Source organism: Thalassophryne amazonica, chromosome 15 (assembly GCF_902500255.1).
Source record: "Thalassophryne amazonica chromosome 15, fThaAma1.1, whole genome shotgun sequence".
Lineage (NCBI taxonomy): Eukaryota > Metazoa > Chordata > Actinopteri > Batrachoidiformes > Batrachoididae > Thalassophryne > Thalassophryne amazonica.
The window spans coordinates 66,967,732-66,990,215 of NC_047117.1; the positions used below are offsets into that span (position 1 = coordinate 66,967,732).

At 41.4% G+C, this 22,484-nt stretch overlaps 2 protein-coding genes across 2 annotated transcripts in view; both read left to right on the forward strand.

Moving 5' to 3' along the window:
* zgc:158803 (LUC7 domain-containing protein) overlaps window positions 1–7,814 on the forward strand; it is a 35,282-nt gene extending 27,468 nt beyond the window's left edge. The window contains exon 10 of the mRNA XM_034187800.1: window positions 7,001–7,814. Within this exon, the coding sequence (XP_034043691.1) occupies window positions 7,001–7,244 (244 nt within the window). The 3' untranslated portion in view covers window positions 7,245–7,814. The remainder of the gene's footprint in view (window positions 1–7,000) is intronic.
* Window positions 7,815–8,414: 600 nt separating this feature from the next.
* pane1 (proliferation associated nuclear element) lies at window positions 8,415–18,420 on the forward strand. Its single transcript, XM_034187801.1, has 6 exons — window positions 8,415–8,957; window positions 14,232–14,308; window positions 14,517–14,615; window positions 17,431–17,510; window positions 17,644–17,735; window positions 17,881–18,420. The coding sequence occupies exons 1-6, from the start codon at window positions 8,883–8,885 to the stop codon at window positions 18,028–18,030; spliced, it is 573 nt and encodes a 190-aa protein (XP_034043692.1). The 5' UTR covers window positions 8,415–8,882; the 3' UTR covers window positions 18,031–18,420.
* Window positions 18,421–22,484: the final 4,064 nt, after the last annotated feature.

The window sequence follows — 22,484 nt, forward strand, 5'->3', positions numbered from 1 at the left end:
GCCTTCTCGCCCTGGGGTCTTTTTGGCTGAACTCGAATATTAAGTTTTGATATGAGTCTGTGGTCAGTCCAGCATTCTGCTCCACACACTGCTTTCGTGACTCTTACGTCCTGTAAATCTTTTTGTCTGACTAAGATGTAGTCAATCAGATGCCAGTGCCTTGATCAAGGGTGCATCCAGGATGTTTTATTATGAGTCGGTAGGCGGAATATGGTGTTTGTGATAAGTAGACGGTGTTTGGCGCAAGTTTGAAGGAGAAGACCATTACTGTTGCATTTTCCAGTCCAGTGTTTACCCAGAACTCCTTCCCAGGAGGAGCTGTCATTTGCGACTCTTGCATTGAAGTTGCCCAAATGATGAGCTTTTCGGTTGCAGGAACAGCAGAGATGACGGCATCAAGGTCGTCATAAAACCTGTCTTTTATCTCATCTGGATTGGTCATGGTGGGTGCATAGGCACTGATAATGGTTGCAAACTTCTTTCCATAAGAAAGAGGGAGCTTCATTGTATACGTTGGTCATTTACTCCTTTAGGGTGGCAAGTCAGCTTGCTTATAAGTGAGGTTTTAATGGCAAAGCCTACTCCTGCATCACGTCTTTCCTCAGGGTCACGTCCACTCCAAAAGGAGTATCCTGCATTCCTTTCAGTTAACTCTCCTTCACCTGCCAGTCCGGTCTCACTGAGTGCAGCAACGTCGATGTTATATCGGGCGAGTTCAGTAGCAATGAGCGCAGTGCGCCTCTGAGGCCTATTTATATCATTTCTATCAATAAGAGTGCGAACATTCCATGCAGCAACGTTCAAGGGTATTGTTTTGATTTTCTTGTTTCAACCGCATTTAAAGGGTTCCACTGACCGCGGTAAGCCAGCTAGGATTTTTGAGGAGCAGGCAATGTTTGGGGCACCTTTCCTAGCATGTTCTCCATACTATAGGTTTGAGCAGTGCTGTCCTGAAAAGGGCTGCTCAGACACTCAGCCGGCTGCCGAACTCCACTTCTGCTCCTCCAGGTCTGCGGCTACGACTACCAGTGAACCCACCTGTCGCTTCGACGCTTGCCTGTCACCACAGGACTTTGGGTGACAGGTACAATGAGGTATGGGATTAGGTAGATAGGTATGACTTGCACTTGACTTTGTTTAAAGTGAAGTAGGTTTGCACAGAGCCAGCCTCACTCTCTAGTCTCAGCAGGTCTGGTCCCTATGGGGCTCCACTCCGGTTTTCTGTTAGGGTTTTACTCCCTTAGCCTTTGCCCAACCGAGGCCAAAACCTGCAAGGCAGCAGGTGGGTTTGAATTCAGAGTTACCTTCTCCTAGCCTTTGCCTAAAGAGTCAAACCTACAAGGCAGTAGGTGGTTGGACTGGTAAGTGGCAGAGCGTGTCCACACTCCGGTGGGTCATGCACCTCTGGGGCTCCAACCTGCTCCGAGATCCCTCACAGTTCAGCCTGGGGCCACAAAGTACCCACTATCCATGGTGTGCCGCGAGGAGGCACTGTGAGAGTCTTGACGTGTAGAAACCCTAAAACCATCAAGGAAGGACTTACTCATTCAGCCTTCCCTTTCGCTCTGAGGAGCTAGATGGTGGTTGCAGCTGTAAGCGAGAAAGACAAGCAATCTACACTACACTACACTGCAACACTACAGACTACAAGCCCTGTGTATACAGTTGCCAGGAACTGCACACCACACCATAAAGAACCTATGCTATGGAATACTAAAATGCCCTCAGCTATATGAGCGTTGTGTTTGTTATACTTTGCAGTTATTTAATTACATACAATTTGTGAATGCCCAGTGAAGCCCCTCTTTTAATCAATCAAAAACAATATTTACATTTTAACTCAGCCATCTCTGAACTTGTCCAAGGTCTGTCTCAAGAATGTTCCCTGTGAATTTGAAGACCCTGGCACTAATAGGACTGGACTTATGCTAGGCTGGATGGACACACAGATGGACTAACGCCATGTTTTCACAATACCCAATGGCCATATGTTGGCCTCGGGTAAAAACACCAAATTTAGTGATAAATGAAAATGACCAGCAGGTGGCGATGCTAGAAAGGAAATTTTTTCCTTTTATCCTCAGTTAGCTGCATTTTAATTAAAAACCAAAAAGTGCATCTTCTGTACTAGAACACATGTAAAAGTTTTTTTTTTTTTTTTGGACCAGACTTGAGTGCCTTCACACGCAAACTTGAAATCAAAAGGTCTAATCACTAGGGATGAGCGATATGCCCTAAAACCCATATTGCGATATACATGGCAGCCTATTGTGATAACGGTATGTATATCTACATATCCACCATAATACAACTATTTCAGAACAGGTTACATAGTTCTTAAGGAAAGCCAAACTGCTGTTTATCCAACTCTTTACAAGCTGGACAAAATCTTTCTTCATATACCACTACTTCTGAGAGGAAGTAACAATGAAGATGAACAGACTTGAAGCCTAACACCGCTGAAATAATCTTGTGTTTCAATAACAACCTTTGAAGCACCCAAATGCCAGCATTTCATATTCATAACAGTCCGTAGTTGCAAAAGCATTTTCATAGTTTATATCTCTAATTACATACAGTATTTTCTAATGGCACAGTGACATTATAACACAAGTATATTATGTCTTTAAACAAAAATATAGTTGAATTTCAAGATGCAAATAGAAACTTAAACATGCATAACTGTGCCTTACTGATTCATGACACCTTGCCTTTTATTGTTCCATGCAAGTGCTATGTTGAAGATTGGACAGCAGATGTCATCGTATTTAATTGTATCAAATGCTTAAAAACACTGAACCATTTCAACACTATTGCTTCATATTGGTTCAGTGGTTCAAAAAGCTTTGGTTTCTCCATCACTACTAGTCGTGTTACCTCTCGTAGCCGGACCTGCTGCCCCACACACTGTATAGTTTGCTGCTGCTCGTCAGGCGGCTTAAATCTGAACAAGTGGTGCCATCGACTGGTTCACCAAAAGTGTGTTTTGTCCCCCTTGCTTTTTATCGTGTACACAAATGTGTCAGCGCATGCATGCGAAAAGAACAATTTCAAAATATGCAGATAACTCTGTCATTGTTAGTTTATTGCAGGATTATGAAACCAGTCATGGACCTGTTCTTGATCTTGTGTGAAGAGTCTTACCTTCAGCTAGGGCTGTCACGATTAGGAATTTCTGGAGACGATTAATTGTCAGACAAATAATTGCGATTGACGAATATATTGTCTATTTTTTTTTTCTTTTTTCCCTTCTTTATATTCTACTATTGTAGTATAATTACACAACTCTGAATGTTTGGCTTCTGTGAGTGGAGAAACTGGGAATAGTGCAACATTTTTATCTTCATTTTACATACAGTCCCAACTTTTTATGATTTGTGGTTGTCTCTGTTACATTTCTGAAATTGTTTCTCCATCAGTCACGTTTTGTGCTTAAACACTACATTAAGCTCAAGATTGAACAAATAAATACCTTTGGAAAATAACAGCTGTTAAAGTTCAGAGTTCTCACCTGCTTTTTGTGATCTGTGCGTCTGAATATCACCACAGCTTCTCCACGTTCATTCATATATTCTAAGATATTTGACCGTTTATTTCACCTCATGATCTCATAAATTCGGTATACGACTCGCACATGGTGTGAACAGGACAGTAATGGCAGAATCACACCGGGAGAGAAAGTTCAGAGAGAAGTAAAAGCAGCTCCACATTTTGGTTTTGTTTTTTTTAACATGTTCACTCGGGTTAAAATCCTCTCTCTGTTCTGCGCTCGCTGCGTGCACTGATGGTTCTTAGCGGTGTGTTGTGCCTCCATTCAGGAATCTCCCTCGCAGTCTGCAGGCTGTTGACTCTGCAGGCACACACACAGACACACACACCAACAGCTCCTTCGGTAAACTCCGCATTTTAGACGGCTTTGAAGAAGACGGCCACCGTTTTAATCGGCCGTCTTATCCAAACGGCAGGACGGATCGCTCCTCAGCCTCCATGTTATTGTCCTGCCTTAAGACGAGAGCCAAACAGAGTGAGCGAGGCTGCAGCACAATGACGTCAGATTCTGAGTCGTTTTATGCTTTGTGGATAAAATAAATAATTCACGGTAATCGCGAATATGAAAAATAATCGATTGGCGAATATTGTAATAATTGTGACTGCTCTACCTTCAGCTGAACATTTTAAAGACTAAAGATATGATTGTGGATTTCAGAAAAGAAAAAAAAAAAAACCCTGTACACCTGAGGCCACAGTCATCAAGCATCAGAAGGTAGAATTTGGGCAACCATAAATACCTTGGAGCTATGTTAGTTTGTAAACTTTACTTGGAGACCAATTGTGAAGCTTTATGCAAAAAGGGCATCAGCAGTTGTTTTGTTTATGAAAGCAGTCATCTTTTAACATTAACAAAAGCATCATGACATTGTTTTAGCGATCTTCTATTGAATCCGTTTTGTTTTATTCTTTGGTGTCATGGTATGGTGCTTTGTCAGTGAAGGGGAGAAACAAATTGATGCAGATTGTGAAGTGGGCTGGGAAGCTGATTGGTGAACCACAGCTTAGCCCCAATTCTCTGTATACCAGGCAGCTGCAGAGGATCACTAAGTCTATTATAAATGACCATTCAGATCCTCTACATGGGGAATTCCAGCTTCTTCCCTCTGGTCGGAGGTTTACAGTCCCGAAGTGCAAAACAAAGCACTACAGAAGCGGTGTTGTTCAGCTGCTATTATTCAGATGAATAAATCATCTTAGCAAATTTTGCACCATTTTAGGTCGTTACCAGGCTTCGGTCTCATGTGGCTCTAACCACTTTCATGTCTGTCAGGTCTTTGTGTGTATGTCAGTGTTGTCCTATATGTTTAAGTTGGATGCTTTCTATTACTGTAACACATCTACTGACAGGTACCAATAAAGTACCCTGAACCTGACTTGAGGCTGTAATTACTGCCAAAGGTGCATAAATCAAGTAATGAGCAAAAGGTGTGAATACTTACGTACGAGGTCTGTTAGAAAAGTATCCAACCTTTTTTATTTTTTTCAAAAACCTGATGGATTTGAATCACGTGTGCTTGCATGAGCCAACCGTGAACCTTCGTGCGCATGCGTGATTTTTTTCACGCCTGTTGGTTGCATCATTTGCTTGTAAGCAGTCTTTGTGTGAGGATGGGTGGAGTCTCTCGTCGTTTTTTCTTTGCAAGGAAATGGCGGAACGACTGGAGCAGCGCGACTGCATCAAATTTTGCCAGAAACTGGGCAATAGTCAGGTGGAAACCATTCGGATTATTCAGACGGCTTTCGGTGACGATCCTCTGGGCATCACACAGATTAAGGAGCGGTACAACTGCTTTAAAGACGTCCGCACAACGGTGGAGAGCGTGCCGCGCTCCGGTCGGCCATCAACATGCTGAAATGACCGGATCATTTCATGTTGTGACATGTCCTGCTCTTCCACCATTCGGAAGATTCAGACGGCTTTCGGTGGCGCTTTAGTCATGTGACTATCCAAGAAATTGTGGATGAGGTGAGCATGTCACAACATGTCCTGTGAGGCTCCAACACCGTGGCAGCTTTTGCTGCGCCATCAGCTTTGTGCCGATGAATTTCGCTGCAACTCTTTTCGTGGCCAAATCTTCTGTCACAGTGGAATGTGCCGAAAAAGTGCTGATGTCCACCTCTTCCGCAATTTTTCGGATAGTCACACGATGGTCCCACATCACCACAGCGTTCACTTTGGAAATGATCCGGTCATTTCAGCATATTGATGGCCGCCCGGAGCACCGTTGAGCGGCTGTCTTTAAACTGGTTGTACCGCTCTTTAATCTGTGTGATGCCCATAGGATCGTCACCGAAAGCCGTCTGAATAATCCGAATGGTTTCCACCTGGCTGTCGCCCAATTTCTGGCAAAATTTGATGCAGTCGGGCTGCTCCAGTCATTCCGCCATTTCCTTGCAAAGAAAAAACGACGAGAGACTCCACCCATCCTCACAAAGGCTGCTTACAAGCAAATGATGCAACCAACAGGTGTGGAAAAAAACTCACGCATGCGCACGAAGATGCAAGGTTGGCTCATGCAAGCACACGTGATTCAAATCCATCAGGTTTTTGAACAAAATAAAAAGGTCGGATACTTTTCTAACAGACCTCGTATGTGCGATTTCTTAGTTTTTTTTTTTTGTTTGTTTTTTTTCATAAATTTGCAAAAATTGTGGGATGTTGTGAGTAGAACGGAGGGGGGAAATGAATTTATTCCATTTGTGGAATATGGCTATAACATCAAAAAAAAAAAAATCTGGAAAAAGTGAAGTGCTGTGAATACTTTCTGGATGCACTGTACAAATGAAATATAAAATTTAAATCCAAATCAGTGTTGTTGAGAACTGAAAGTGATATTGGTGACTACAATGGTCAGTGGTCAAAAAAAAATCTTGCATGGACTTTGAGGACTGATTTCGGGTTATTTTGGACTGATGAATCCAAATCTGAGCTCAGATTTCCTCTATCACATCACATTTTTTTGCAACGTGCATGCTCCGTATTGATGTATTTTACACAAGTTGCTCACTCACTCACGAGTTTACCGCCACTAATCATGCACAAAAGCAGCTTCAAAAGCATAGTTTTTAAACCAGGTTCACAAAATGTAAACAAGAGCTGTAATATCATTTCTGGTGCAGAAGGAAGTCCCCCCCCCCCCCCCCCAAAACACACACACACACACTAGGTGCTGCAGTCCTTGTGAAGAAGCTTGTCTATCAAAAAGCTTTAATCAGAGTGTAATCCTCCTGTTTTTGTGAGGTTTTGCAAGCCTGTTGTACTTGCACCGCAACATTTTAGAATCACATTTCTCTTGGTGCATCTCAGACATTTGTTTTTGTTGTGTCTAAGCTGTATCTGAAACTTTGCAGCTCAGAACATTAAAGGCTTCTTTTATGTACTGGAAATAGTTTTGTCAAAACATCCGTTCTCAGGCTTCCTTTTTGTCCCCTTTTCCTCTCCTCTTAGGTCTTCCAGAGAGAGATCGTCTCACACCCGCGACAGAGAGCGATCCGGCTCCCCAGAGAGATTACGAGAGGGCGAACAAGAGGGGTGGCGTGATGGCAGGCCGGCTGAGTGCAGAGACTGGGAAGAAAGAGGGAGGTCTACCTCCCCCGACACGGCCAGGGACAACAGGGAACGAGAGCGATCCGTGTCGTGTGAGAGGGACCGCCGCTCCAGCTCTGAAGAGAGGGAGTCGGGGGAGATATGAACAAGAGGAGGGGGGGGGGGACTCCTTCCGAGTTTAATTTAGAAATATATTTGTTTTGTAAAAGGAGCATGGAGAATTGCAAGCATTGGAGCGTGTATGTTTTGGAAGTGGGACATGTACAGTAGTGTCTTAGCAGGTGTAAGATGGAACCTTGCTTTGGGGATGAGGGAACAACTTTACCAGTGGCAGTCAACTTAACATGCTAATTTGTAAAATAGACTATTAAATGTGATAAAAGGATGATGAAGTCAGAGGAAGGCCCCAGTGCATTTTAAGCTATCATTTTTGTGAAGCCCCAAATGCTACATGAGGTCGCCTGCAGAGGGCAGCAGCTTATAATGCTTCCATCCTGAAAAATCATTCAACATTTTCAATAAGTGTTTTAATACCGAATCCTTTTCTTTTATACACTCGGCCCATTTTATTAGGTACTACTAAGTGTATTTGTTGGGCTGTTGGTAAATGTGACTGCATGCCAACCTAATGTTATTCACACTGCTGACGCAACAACTGAAGAATGTTTTTAATCATTTGAGCTGCTGCCATGTGATAAGATGACTACGTTTAAAAGGGTGGGGGATGACTAGCTGAATGCGTCAGAAGTACACGGCTGTTGAGTGCATGTGAACTCATTCCTGTAATCTTTGCAGGGTCAAGATTGATTAGAGGAGACTGGAGGCATGTGGAGCCCAAACGCATCAAGGCCTTCTCTGTTACTGGTTTTCTTGTTTGTTCTTTTGGGACTTCATCTGTTGGTCAGCGATTTGGAGCTGTGGGTTTTAGACAGATTTTACTTTATGCCGCTTCCAGTTGGTTGAGATTAGCCCATTTGCTGGCCGCCTTCAGCCAATGACATCATCCAGGGACTCCAAACTCCCCAAACTCAAGATCTTATATGGACTAAATAAATTATGTCCCCTTAAAGAATTTGTCTAAATCCTACCACAGATTGAAACATGTAAATAAGCGTAGGTTACATCTGTATTTAGATACTGACTTAAGGCACTTGTCTTTTTTTTTTTTTTTGCTGTGATACAACCTGGTTGTATTTGGGGAATCTTGTGCCACCATAAAGTGAATAAAATGTTCTGCTTTTGTTGCAACACAAGCTTTGTCATCCTAAATTTCCAGTTATCCTGGGAATGAAAAACCAGCAGCACTGGCTGCTAGAGTGAGGCTTTGGAAACTAAACACCTGCTCTTAATTTTCATCATGCACATGGTGAGATTCTTGCCTGCAACAATTTATATTTTCAGCAGGTGGCAGACAGGTCTATGGTATATCGCATAAGGAAAAAAGTTGCTTTTTGGAGCATCTAGTGCCTTGAACTTTTTTTATTGGTTTAAACTTAATTATAAGCCATTTCAGTTTCCAAGTGTTGAATGTGTTCTCTTAAACTGGAAGTGATAGTGGGTGGTTATGTTGTGAAAATATGCTTTTTGTTAAATCTGCCGTTACCAGTCCATATAGTCAAGATTTTATTTGATCAGTCATGAAGTAAAAACCACTCCGTGGTTCCGAATCAATCTGAGTCATTCCCGCCCCCATCCAGCAGATGTCAGTAAGGACATTTCTGCTGCGAATGCGTGATGACGTAGGACGCACACTGGAAAAGAAGCGCGCTGCAAAAAGCCGGGAATGCTGACAGACTGCAACATGTCTCTGCTTAAACCATTCAATAAGTTACCTGATTTGAACACTGCAAATATCCTGGTGAGTTTATCGTCTTTCACGAAGGAAAGGACGCGCTTAGAGTTGAGATGTTGACTTTATGTTGGCGAATGATGACAAATAACGAAAAAGATGTTTTTCAGGAATAGCCCTGGTACTATAAAATACTGTGATTAAATGACTTGCTTTTTTTATTTCTTTTAATATCACTGACAGTCTGAACCTTTGAGAACATGTTACCGATGTTTGACATTTTTGAGCATAAACAGTCTGGACTCGAACACACGCCTTTGTGCGGTACGTGAACTGGAAAAAATGCGCATTTTACCTCCGTAGAACTGCAACTGCAGACTGTGCTGAAGTGTTAGTAAACTTTTTTTTAAAAAACAACAAACTTTATTATTATTCATATATTTAAGTTTCACTACATTACAGGGAAATTTCTCCAGGTGTGATTTTTAATCAGAGGTTCTGTCGGAGGAACCTCTGAGCGTGTACTTAATTTTTTTCGGGTTTCAAACCAGGTCTCAGTGGAAGGTGGCAAGGGCAACTTGCACAAAAGCTAAATTCTCCAAGTAGCAAAGGTGGGCGATACCGGGAATTTTGGTATTGATCTGATACCAAGTAAATACAGGCCCAGTATCACCGATATCGATACTGATACTTTTTCATATTTAAGCTTCATAGATCCAAAGGATCTAAAAGACCTAGGATAAAATTTCGCCAAACATTGTACATAACAAAATACTTTATCACAATCAACATTTTTGTTTAAAAAAAATCTGAGGTAGAGGGCTGACAAACCACAATACACGGGTGCGCTCCTCTGATGTGTCACAGCGCAGCACTGCTCTTCCAGAGAGTAGACTTTGATGAATCTGCGTGCACAGCAGTCAGTGCGTGCGGGAGAGAAAAAGCTTGAGTATCGATATTTTTACACGAGGATCGTTCAATATCAATACCAGCGTTGGTATCAATATTACGATTGATCCGCTCACCTCTACCAAGTAGCCAGCAGACAGGAAAATGCAATGACACCCCGTTGAGTCGCTAATATGTATAATTATAATGTATCATCTGGGGCCAGACAGAAATAGTTATGTTGGTGGGAGGATAGAGCTTCAAATCCAGAATCTTTGAGATTGTATCGAAAAAGGTATGACAATAACTGGACAATTTCAGGCACAACCAAAATGTGTGTGAAGTCACAAGGGGTCCTAGAACATCTCTCATCTAGTTTGCCTGGATAAAGCTGGGCAAGTCTGGCCTTACTACAGTGAATTCTGTGTAGTACTCTGATTTGTATTAAACTGAGTTTGGCACAGTTGGAGGAGTAATTGACAGCATACAAGGCTCCCTTCCAGCAGTCATCCAACAGGATAATATGCAGCTCCCATTTGGTCCTTATGTTACTTATGGCTGGTTCAAATGATGAAGAGAGGAAAATTATTAAAGAAATCTGTCCCTTAGATAAGGCTCAGCTTTAAGGATTACATCTACATAGATGTGAGATTTGAGGAAATAAAGAGGCGAGTCCTCGTGAAGTCACTTACAGTGAGGAAAATGAGTATTTGAACACCCTGCGGTTTTGCAAGTTCTCCCACTTAGAAATCATGGAGGGGTCTGAAATTTTCATCTTAGGTGCACGTCCACTGTGAGAGACATAATCTAAAAAAAAAAAACGGAAATCACAATGTATGACTTTTTAAAATGTATTTGTATGTTACTGCTGCAAATAAGTATTTGAACACCTGTGAAAATCAATGTTAATATTTGGTACAGTAGCCTTTGTTTGCAATTACAGAGGTCAAACGTTTCCTGTAGTTTCTCACCAAGTTTTCACACACGGCAGCAGGGATTTTGGTCCACTCCTCCACACAGATCTTCTCTAGATCTTTCAGGTTTGGAGTTTCAGCTCCCTCCAAAGATTTTCTATTGAGTTCAGGTCTGGAGACTGGCCAGGCCACTCCAGGACCTTGAAATGCTTCTTACGGAGCCCCTCCTTAGTTGCCCTGGCTGTGTGTTTGGGGTCATTGTCATGCTGGAAGACCCAGCCATGACCCATCTTCAATGCTCTTACTGAGGGAAGGAGGCTGTTTGCCAAAATCTCACAATACATGACCCCATCCATCCTCCCTTCAATACGGTGCAGTCGTCCTGTCCCCTTTGCAGAAGAGCACCCCCAGAGTATGATGTTTCCACCACCATGCTTCACGGTTGGGATGGTTTTCTTGGGGTTGTTCTCATCCTCTAAACATGGTAAGTGGAGTTGATTCCAAAAAGCTCTATTCTGGTTTCATCTGACCACATGACCTTCTCCCATGCCTCCTCTGGATCATCCAGATGGTCACTGGTGAACTTCAAACGGGCCTGGACATGTGCTGGCTTGAGCAGGGGGACCTTGCTGCCCTGCAGGATTTTAAACCATGACAGCATCATGTGTTACTAATGTAATCTTTGTGACTGTGGTCCCAGCTCTCTTCAGGTCATTGACCAGGTCCTCCTGTGTAGTTCTGAGCTTTCACAGAATTATCCTTACCCCACAAAGTGAGATCTTGCATGGAATCCCAGACCGAGGGAGATTAACAGTCATCTTGTGTTTCTTCCACTTTCTAATAAATAATCATAACAGTTGTTTTCTTCTACCAAGTGCTTGCCTGTTGTCCTGTAGTCCATCCCAGCCTTGTGCAGGTCTACAGTTTTGTCCCTGGTGTCCTTAGCCGGCTCTTTGGTCTTGGCTATGGTGGACAGGTTGGAGTGTGATTGAGTGTGTGAACAGGTGTCTTTATACAGGTAACAAGTTCAAACAGGTGCAATTAATACAGGTAAAGAGTGCAGAATAAGAGGGTTTCTTAAAGAAAAATTAACAGGTCTGTGTGAGCCAGAATTCTTGCTGGTTGGTAGGTGTTCAAATACTTATTTGCAGCAGTAACATACAAATAGATTATTAAAAAAAAAATACATTGTGATTTCCAGATTTTTTTTTTTTTTTTTTTTTTAAGATTATGTCTCACGGTGGACCATCCCTGGTTCTCAAGACCAGGCACCTAAGTGGCTCTACGCTACTCTTTTCTACTCTCCTATTTTACTCTTCCTTTTTAGATATTTAGATATACCTTTGTATACTGGCATAGTTCCACCTTAGAATTGGAATATAATATATAAGATTTACCTTACTGAATTTTCATGCACCTAAGATGAAAATTTCAGACCCCTCCATGATTTCTAAGTGGGAGAACTTGCAAAACCGCAGGGTGTTCAAATACTTATTTTCCTCACTGTAGATGAAAGTAAAAGGTAATCTGAGTTACTCAGATTAAAGTGGGTGCACACTTGTCCAAAACTAGCAGGGGGTGGTGAATGCCGTTAATCCACACCCCTCTTGTTTAATATCACGCAGGTAGAGGGGGGAAACATCTGAATGTGGAAAAAAATATTTGAATGAAAAATAAATTCTGAAAAATAAATAATGTATTTTTAAAAGTGAAAAATAAAATTAAACTTGGACTTAAATTTTTTTTTTTTTCTTCCTTCAGTTCGAGAATTTGGATTTACACCCACCCCCACCCCCCCTTCATTTTTTTTTAAGACTTTTAATTTTTGTTCTCCATATGAATAATTTGAAGTCCCACATTTAAAAACTTGGACTTCTCAGTTGTCCCAAATAATCCCATACTAGTCTGTTTTGCTATTTCTGTGTATGATTTTATCATATGACTTCATTATAAAATCATTCATAACAATCACAAATATTTTTGCTGATTGTATGCTTTAAAATAAAGAACTTTATTAATCCCGAAGGAAATTGTTTTGCCAGAGTCCCAAAACAGTAGATTATCAGTTGATTATAATTAAATTTAGATTATTCATCTAAGATTGTTGATTGTTCAGAAATAACAGAAAAGGATACATTTTAACAACGGGATTTTACAGACCATGTTTTCCTTGGCCTTGACCTTTGTCCACGTTATGCTCCAACAAACCCAAAGACTTGAAAATATCTGTCCAAATAATATGCCCACGAAATTTGAAGGAAATCCATCAAGCTGTTTGCGGTATCTTGTCCAGACACATACACGGCAACGCCCAGGGTAATAAGTCATGTCACAATGTTCCTTAGTTAGCCCTGTTCGTGTGTATGACTTTGTCTATCATCCTCCAACTTCAGCTTTTGCTTATTTAATCTTTTTAAATATTGTTACTGGGTAATGAAGCTCATGGCAAATAAATCAGTGAAATGGTGCTGCATTGTGTTTATGGTTATATTTGTGACTTAATGTACATATTCAGTCTAAACATGATTTGTTTATATGAAATGGCTGTGTAATAAGAGATGGCTGGGATTTAAGCATTTTGGTTTTATATAAATTTAAGTAATTGGTTTTAAAAGGTAAGTGACTGGAACTAAAAAGTGACCAAACAAAAATGGGCTATGACTTCAGTTCAATTCACTTCCCAGTTCAAAATCCGTGCCTGCCCATTCTCCATGTAATACGTATGTACTGTATGATGCCAGTCTATCACAGGGGAGTATAGGTCGACAAATTCACACCCGCACCTACGGTTAATTTTAAAGTTGCCAATTCAGCTAACCTGCATGTCTTTGGAAGTGGGAGGGAACCCATGGGGAAAACATGCAAACTCCACACACAAAGGACCAGGTGGGAATCAATCCCATGACCTTCTTGCTGTGAGGCAACAATGCTAACCACTAATCCACCGTATCCCCCTGTTCATGTCAGTTACACTAATTAAATTTTAAACTGCATTATGTCATGTTATATTGAGGGCTTTTTACAAAACTATACGGGAAATCAAAGCTGTGGTCCAGATGCAAAAGTATTGTTAAAATCTGGTCCACACAGTATGTATACTGGGACAAACAATTTTTTTGCACTCCTGAATTTAACCACCATTGAACAATACTTCTGCTTCTGGACAACCACTTTGTGCACTTCAGGTGTCTTGTACAGTAGGATCTCAGTCCAACTCCAAAATATTTACAGTTCATTTAGTCTACGGAACATTTTAGTTTAATTAAAAATGAAACCTTAATGTAATCCTGTTCCTCAATCATTTAAGAGTAACAACTTGCTGACAAATGATGCTCAGAGGAGGTCACCATGTTGGAGTAGAAGTCTAAAGTTCACAGAGTGGAAATATGTGTGTCACCATGTCGGTGTTGCATATTTGGTACAATTATTGGAGGCTGTTTGCTGCAGCTCCACTGGAAATGCATATTGTACCCATCATGTTGTGTGATTAGTCTGATAGTGCACAAAGAGTTTGTGCTGATTTGGAATGTTTGTCATGCAGCTGGTGGAGAGTGAGGAGCAGCTCCAGCAGAGTTTAGCCAACGTGCTCGTGGAGGAGAAGGCTGTCACTGTGCATGTGTGAGTGGTGCTGTATCCTGCAATCTGCAGGAACAGGTGTTTTAACCCTCTCAAGGCAGGCACTGCAGATTTGCAACAGCTAAATATCTGATTTTTCCTGTTACTAAAAATTAATTTGAGACTGAGAGGGTTAAAAGTGTAGCTGCCGATTGTACTGTGGTTCATGTAAATGATTATTAAGCTGACAGCATATGTTTGGATCAATCAGGAGGCTTGCTCGGAGTTTGCCTCTGCCTGTGGAGAATGAGGAGAGTCGACCGAGGATAGACTTGGTGGTGTTCATTATCAACCTGTCCTCAGAGCACAGGTAACCTCCAAATTCTTCCTGCTTAAGATAGATGATGAAAAGGAGGGGCCCCAGGACAGAGCCCTGGGGCCCCTCCTTTTCATCATCTATCTTCTTCCCCTTGGTAATATCTTCCAAAAATTCAGCATTGATTTCCACTGTTATGCTGATGACACCCAGCTCTATCTTACCTCTAAAACCTTGTCCACTCTTCCGCCCACCTCCCTTACTGATTGTATCCCTGAAATCAAAACCTGGTTCACTTTAAAGTTTCTTAAATTATACAGTAGCAAAACTGAGGTTCTCCTCACTGGTACAAAATCCACTCTATCCAAAACTGACAGTTTTTCTCTCATCATTGATAATTCCACCATTTCACCTTCCCCCAGGTTAAGAGTCTGGGTGTCATCCTTGACAGCACGCTATCCTTTCAGTCCCATATTAAAAACATTACCAGGTCTGCCTACTTCCATCTACGCAACATTAATCGCCTCCGTCCCTCCCTTACCCTCCACACTGCTGCCATCCTTGTCCATAGCCTCGTTACCTCCCGTCTGGATTATTATAACTCTCTTTTTTTCGGTCTCCCACATAAATCCCTCCATAAACTTCAACTGGTCCAGAATTCAGTTGCCCGTATCATAACTCGCACCTCTTTGATTCAGCATATCACTCCCGTCCTCCAACAGCTTCACTGGCTTCCGGTTCAGTTTCATATTCAATTCAGCATTCAAGGCCTTATGGCCCAGTCACTCAGCATACGACAATTCCTGAATGAAGGGAAAAAAGAAAAAAAAAATCACAATTTCTTGAGAAAAGGTGGACGTATGAACTTTATCACTGAACAGCCTGCGAAGCAAGAGCGCAAAAGGGACGAAACTAAACAAAACCGAAGCTAACAATCTCAGTGCTTTAAACAAAACATGCATGGAGCCACAGCTGGAGCGGTGTGTGTCTGCATCTCTGAGTTCCAGGACTCGGCGCTGGGACGGAGCTGTGTAGCGCCTGAGTCCTGGAGGAACTGCAAATAGAAGCTGTGAAGATCTGTGTGCACATTGGTAGGTCCACCTGCTCTGGTTCCTCATCCAGAACAAAAGAGGGATCATCTCCATCATCAGAATCCTCACTATCTGATTACACACTGTGTGCACCGTCTTGCTCCAATTAAAAAAAAATAACTGGTGTTCCATGGTCACTGCTGTATCACTGTATTACATTACTAAGCCATTGTATATTGATTTATAACAGAATAATGTCAAAACGGGGAATAAATGTAAGTGTAAAGATGATTGAATATATCAGAGCAGTAAATTGATCAGTCCGTGTGAACGCGCATTGTGCGGTTATTCCACGATCTGCAGCTGATCCACAACAGCCTTCCAGAACAGCTCTTTATATATAATCATTTGAATTATCTACCTGTTGCCACATGTACAGAAGAGCTGGATTGTCATTCCTACACTCATATTGTTATATTAAATAAAAAAATAAGCACACGCAGGAGCTGCAGTTGTCGCTGCCACTGCATTCAAGTACTGTCAGAAATTACACAACTTCTGCACTGTGCAGCTTCTGCACTGTGTGAAAACATTCAGCTGGTCGAACAAAGTCAAACTAAACACTAACGTTACAAAAACTAAGCAAACGATTAAAAAACGTCAACAACAGCAAAACAAAACATGGACGAATTGAGGTTTTCGTTGCCCTTTGTTCAAATTTTTCAACAGATTAAAAATCCTGACGAAGCGCCAGCTGCAGGAATGAAGCTGAGCGAAGGTTAAGTGAAAGTCAATGAAAGTCCAGATTTCTTGTTTTGTTAGGGCTTCATTGTCCTTCGTTAAGTGTCGTGTGACTGGGCCATTATACAACCTTGCTCCCCCATATTTGTCTGACCTCCTCCATGTTCCCACTCCCTCCTGCTCCCGCAGATCCTCTTCCTCCATTCACCTGTCTGTCCCCTCTGCCCGTCTCACTACCATGGGGAGCAGAGCATTCAGCCGCTCTGCTCCCCATCTCTGGAATTCATCACCATCCCAAATCAGAAACATTGATTAATTTCTCCTTTTCAAATCACAACTCAAAACACATCTGTTTATGACTGCTTATTCCTCTTGATGCATATTGCTCTGTATATTTTATTGTTGTAAGTTTTACTGTACTGTGTCCTTGAGTGTCAAGAAAGTCGGCTTTTAAATGGAATTTATTATTATTATTATTATTATAAAGTCTCACCTGTGGATAATTCTGTCAAATAAACAGATTTTAGAATGGCCATATTGAATTGGCTTCATTGTTCATTTACAGTAAAAGATTTCATTCTACTCAACCAGTAGTGTGTAAGTTTATTTATTTAAGGCATGTGTCATCTTTAAGTTTGAGATGTATGTTTTGCAAAAAGGCACGTGGCCCTAAAAATAAACATTATATTTACAAAATGCAAAGTTCTGTTCTTTTAAACTACTCAATGCTGCATCTTTTAAATGGTAAATTGACTGTATCTATATAGAACTTTTTACATCTACATCAGAAGCTCAAAGCGCTTTACAATTATGCCTCACATTCACCCATTCACACAAACACACTCACACACCGATGCCCGGGGTGCAGGGCTTTGTTCTACAATATATATGGTGGTTTTAATTTCTAAAAAGACTGGCCTACTGTTCTACATTTGGAAAATGGCTTGCTTCAAATGGTCAATAAAAAATGGTTAAAATTTCATGTACTGTGTAAAAATGAAAGTTCTTAAGAACTATTGTAGCCTCCAGGTGTAGGTTGAAGACTTGGTAAAACATTCTCTGTCAAATCTGTTTTTTGTTTTTTTTTCACTCCTCAGTTTTCAGTCAGCAGAATCTTCCCTGAAATATTTGGATCCTGGGTATTTCCTTGGAAAGGTCTGCTTCATGGTCACTAACGGTATGCTCCGGGATTAAAGAGCAACTTTTCCATGAAAATGACCCGGGCCTACGGCACAACGTGTTAATCCTTGTTTTGTCTGTTCTCTCTGTCTGTCCCCGACTCGCCGACCTGTTTGCGTCGCCTGCTGCAGCTCGTAACGCCTCGGTCCCAGGGGAGCGTCTGGATGCTGCCAGAAAGCTGGCGGCTTTGCACCACTGCCCGCTGCTCTTCGCAGAGGATCAGGTTTGTATCTTTTTTTATCATGATTTTGATTAAAGAGCTATCACCACTAAAATGTCTAACGTCTATGTGCGTAGTGATTTAATGTAATTTTTTTTTCTATGTGCATTTGTTTTAATGGAGGCTTGTGTAACATTTCTCCCTCCAGACACCAGATGGTGTGACGGAAGCTGCACAGAGGCTGATGACCATCCTGAAGGTGTCGGCCGGCCTTGTTCCCATGGCGACTGCGCTCTACCTGTCCAGTTTGACTCGCTGCACAGTGCCCCCAGACATCGACCAACCCAGCTTTGATTGACCTCAGGCCAATGATTCTGTCACAGTGCCGTCTGCTATTTATTAGTTACACTCGCACATGATCTGGAGCCCAGAAACAGATCTTGTCTCACTGTAGGTGCTGTTTCCTGTGATTTTTAACACGCTTTGCAGAGTCTGCATTTGAAATTACTTTTATCACAGAAAAGAATATTGAGGAGAATCTGAAGATATTGTTTGACCCACCATCAACAGGCTCATGAACAATTCTGTGCTCTAATATCTGTGAAGAACTGTCGTCAGCATAAAACAAGGAGGGACACTCGGACAGTGCAACACCTGCACCTGACACAGATTCAGGCAAGTTAATGTTTTGTGATTCAGTGACACCAGTAGTATATGACCTGTTACTAAATTTATTCATACAAATGGTTCTGAGTTGCCTTGACTTTCGATCAAATCTGTCCAGAATTGAATCCATTTATCCTTGTTGAACACACACCCGTGTCACCATGTTTAACTTGTATTAGCTCCAAGCTGCTTAAGTCAAACAGGAACCACTCAAGGTCACATGACTTCGGTTTAACTTTTCATATCAAGTGTAAGTGTATCTTTCACCAGTTCCTCAAAATAGCAGTTCTAAATATCCCCTATATATTAGCATTGGCCCAGATGTTTGCAGGTGGACCTTGAGTTTTAAGAGATTTTTCTCAAAATCAAGCCACTTTGTTCTTGGCTGACCCTCAAACATTCCACCAAGATTGGTACAGATCAAAGCAAAGCTTTTTGAGTTATTTATTTTCACACGTGGATGATTGCATGGACACACAGGACCAAAAACGGTACCCGCGCTTATACTGGGCACAGTAATAATTATGAGTTATGACCTCTGTCAAACAAAACTGTAAATGATAGTGGATTTTTTAATTATTTGCAGAGTAAATGACACTTTGTGGTGGGATTTTTATTTCCAAATTCCATTATTTGAAAGTGGATGGGACTACACATTCTTGTCTGAATGTATTCCACGCCATGTCCTTCTGAGCAGACACACCACTTGGTTGGCGAAAGTTGCTTCCCCACTACTTGGCGCTCAGTCAGGCTCCCAGCTGCCTTGGTTGATTCGCGTCTGAGCGAGATAGCCCCCCAGACACATATCAACTCTTGAATTTTGAGATGACTATTTCCGTGCTCAGTGAGAAAATTGGATACAAAGTTGATTGATGAAGCACCAGGCAGCCAAGATGGGTGACAGTCTGGCCGAGTATGAGAGAAGCTTAAACAGGCAAATGCAGTTATAGTTAACTGGGTCACAGGATGAGACATCAAAATGTGTTCAGTTAGCATAAAGACAAGAATCTAGAAATATGTTTTTTTGTTTGTTTGTTTGTTTTTTTTTGTTTTTGATATGCAGTTAAGTCCATAAGTACTTGGACACTGTTTTATTGTTTTGTTTTTTGTTGTTTTTTTCCCTCGGTGTCAATAAAGAGTAATAATGAATATGACCTCAGTGCCGACTGTCAGCTTCAATATAAACTTGCTCACTCATGGTATACGGAGTCCCAAACAGGAAGTGCCAAAGTTTGTGTCCACAGTGAAGCAGGAAATGTCAAATGTGTTTAACTTTGGAAAGTCATGTTTTTTTAATACCCCCTGGTTTTGATTTGTGTTTGGGTTTTTTTTTCTAACTGACCTGTTGCTTGGTATGTGTGTTTTTTTTTTGTGTGTGTGTGTGTGTTTTGTATTTAATCCTTTGTAAGGTTTCTGTGTAACTTTTTGTTTGTTTCATTAAATAATTTTTTTAAAAAAAGTCAAATATTGAACACCTCCTGGTTAGTCAATAAACGAGATCTCATGGGATCTCCCGGGAATTCCGTGGGAGGTTGCGACCGAAACAGGAAGTTCTAAATTTTGAGTCAACAGTGAAACAGGAAATGTTGAACACTTCCTGGTATGGGTGTACGTGGGTTGCACTGGACTCCCTTGCAGGTTCAACCCAGATGATTGACATGTCACTGTGCCTCACGTCCGGTTGAAATGAGCCATTTTGAAATATGTGACACATATTGACTGCTAGAAGCTGAAGATTGTTATCCATGCTAATGCTTTCCAGAAGCATTTACTGAAAAAATGTCTGAAGGACCTAAATGACATGGTGAGATGCCGAAGAGATTCTCTCGTTCAGGTCCGTGACACATACGTATTATAACTGCAGTGACACTGAAATCTGACCGCCCGCTTTAAAGAAATAAAAGTATTTTGGACTAATGCCTGCTGCACGGTCATGGCAGTTGGTGTTCGTGAGTTCACTAACAGGGACAGTCATGGCAGCTCATGATACAGAATATCAGATCCTCTTAGAGGCCATGCATTAAAAAATACCACTGTATCCAGAGCAGATTAGGGGGGGGACACACAGATGCACGTAGACTTTGGAGGGAGTCCTGTGGTTCGGTGGCTGTGATTGGTGGAACTGTTTTTCATGTTGTCAAAACAGGAAAAAGACTAAACAGTTACATCCACTTTTGATGACCCCAGTCAGAAAGAGGTGGGTGGGACTGAGAAGCGGCATGCCTCGTGTCACGTCTACATAGTTGCTAGATAGGTTATCATCAGGTTAATTTTATCTCCTCATGGCATCCAGTCGGGGACAATGCCTTTTCACTGTGTAACGTCTGCGCTGGTACCATCAGGTTTGCCTTGCAATGCTGCGTCTTTCAGATTTACAGAGACTGCATTTGCTTTTTTTGCTGAGTAACAAACGGTGTGCACATTGTCTCTGATACCAATCGATACCACATGACACTTTGAAATCATGAAACCGAAGCCACCAATCTACAACTACACCCAGCCAATTACTCCAAAACTGCTGCCATAATCTAGCTCAGCCCAGACTGCAGCATATCCGGCATCATCAAGGGGTGCACAGAAATTCCAGTAAGTTTTGATATTATACCTACGTGAAATGTAGTGTTTTTATCCTCATCCTGTACATTTAAGTGATTTTTGACCCCAAAATCAAGAGGCTTCTTGGGGTTTCCATGGTTAACACACATCCCAGGTTTAGTTGCACTCACAAGATTTTTACAAATCATGCTTCAATCACGACCTTTGAACCACAACACCAATAGGCTTTTTGGGGGTCATTATAACTAACACACATACCAAATTTGGTAACCAGCGGGAAGTTAAAAAACGAGTTGTTGCACTCAAGTTTTTTACAACGTGTGCTCCAGGGAGCTTGACCTTTTACCCAAAGCACAATAGGTTTCTTAGAGTAACTATGCATACATAATATGTGTGATGCATATACCAACGTTTATGCCAATCGGGTCAGTGCAACTGAAGCTAGTCTTGCTCACAAGTGAAATGTCATATGACTGACTGGCTGACTCCCGGAACACACGGACATCGAGCCCACTGGCTGTGTGTGCCATGAGAGAAAATCCAGCTTAACAGTTTGTGATAAAGTCTGTAATTTGGCTGTTGTGTGAGAGACTAAATTCTGGCATCGTTGCTGCTGCCGTGCGGAAAGTCACGTTCTCATCAGCAGGTGCTGAAGGATGGAAATAGATTCAAAAGATCATGTGCATGTTGATGTTATTCTGAGGCAACAGTTGTTGGTGATGTGTTGAAGTGGGGTGTGTGTGTATGTGCACACTTTTTATCAGAACAATGCACCAGGCTGTTTTTTTTCCTTTCTTCATTAGCTCTAATGAGCACCATAAACTTTTAACAGAGCTGATTTATAACTATTAGTCTACTGTCAGAGGGTATAAGATGTATATGAGAAAATAGACCTTCTATAGTGTCATTAACGCTGATGAGATGTTTGTGTGTCTAACTGTGGGCAACATTGTCCTAAAATTTATGGGTGTATTTTAATTATGTTTTGTGGAATGTAAGAGCCTGAGAGTGGGATAATGAGGAGCTGAATAGGCGTTAAAGTGGATTCAAATGGGGCTCCAGGACCACAAAGTGTCCATTGGGACATAAGGGTTCCTGCAGATCCTTAAGAAATTTTAAAAGGGATTGAATTTGTTAATCTGAAAAGAATGTCTTAATTAGTATGAAAATCTCTTAAATCAGCCTTTCAGAAGTCTTACAAATGTCAAGACATAAGAAGCTGAATTTTATTCAAGTTTTCTTCTGACGCTGCAATTAAAAATATCTAAATAAATGTTTTTTATTGTTTTTATATATGATTAAGGCACCAAAGCACACACAACTCTGAATGTGTTACATTTTTCTGCCCTATCTGTGAAAAGTTTTGTATTTTGCATGACCAGTTACAGCATCATGGTAGAGCAGAGGAGGATTTTCTGAAAAAGCTGACTTGAAAGTTCACCTACAGTTTGCTGGGAGGCACATGGGAGCCTTGAGCCTGGATCTGAGCAGATCCCTTTTGTGAAAGTTCTCTGTTTAACTCTACCATGAACCTGTGTTGATGCAACAGGCCAAATTTGTCCAGTGCATAATAGTCCAGTCAAGTTATAC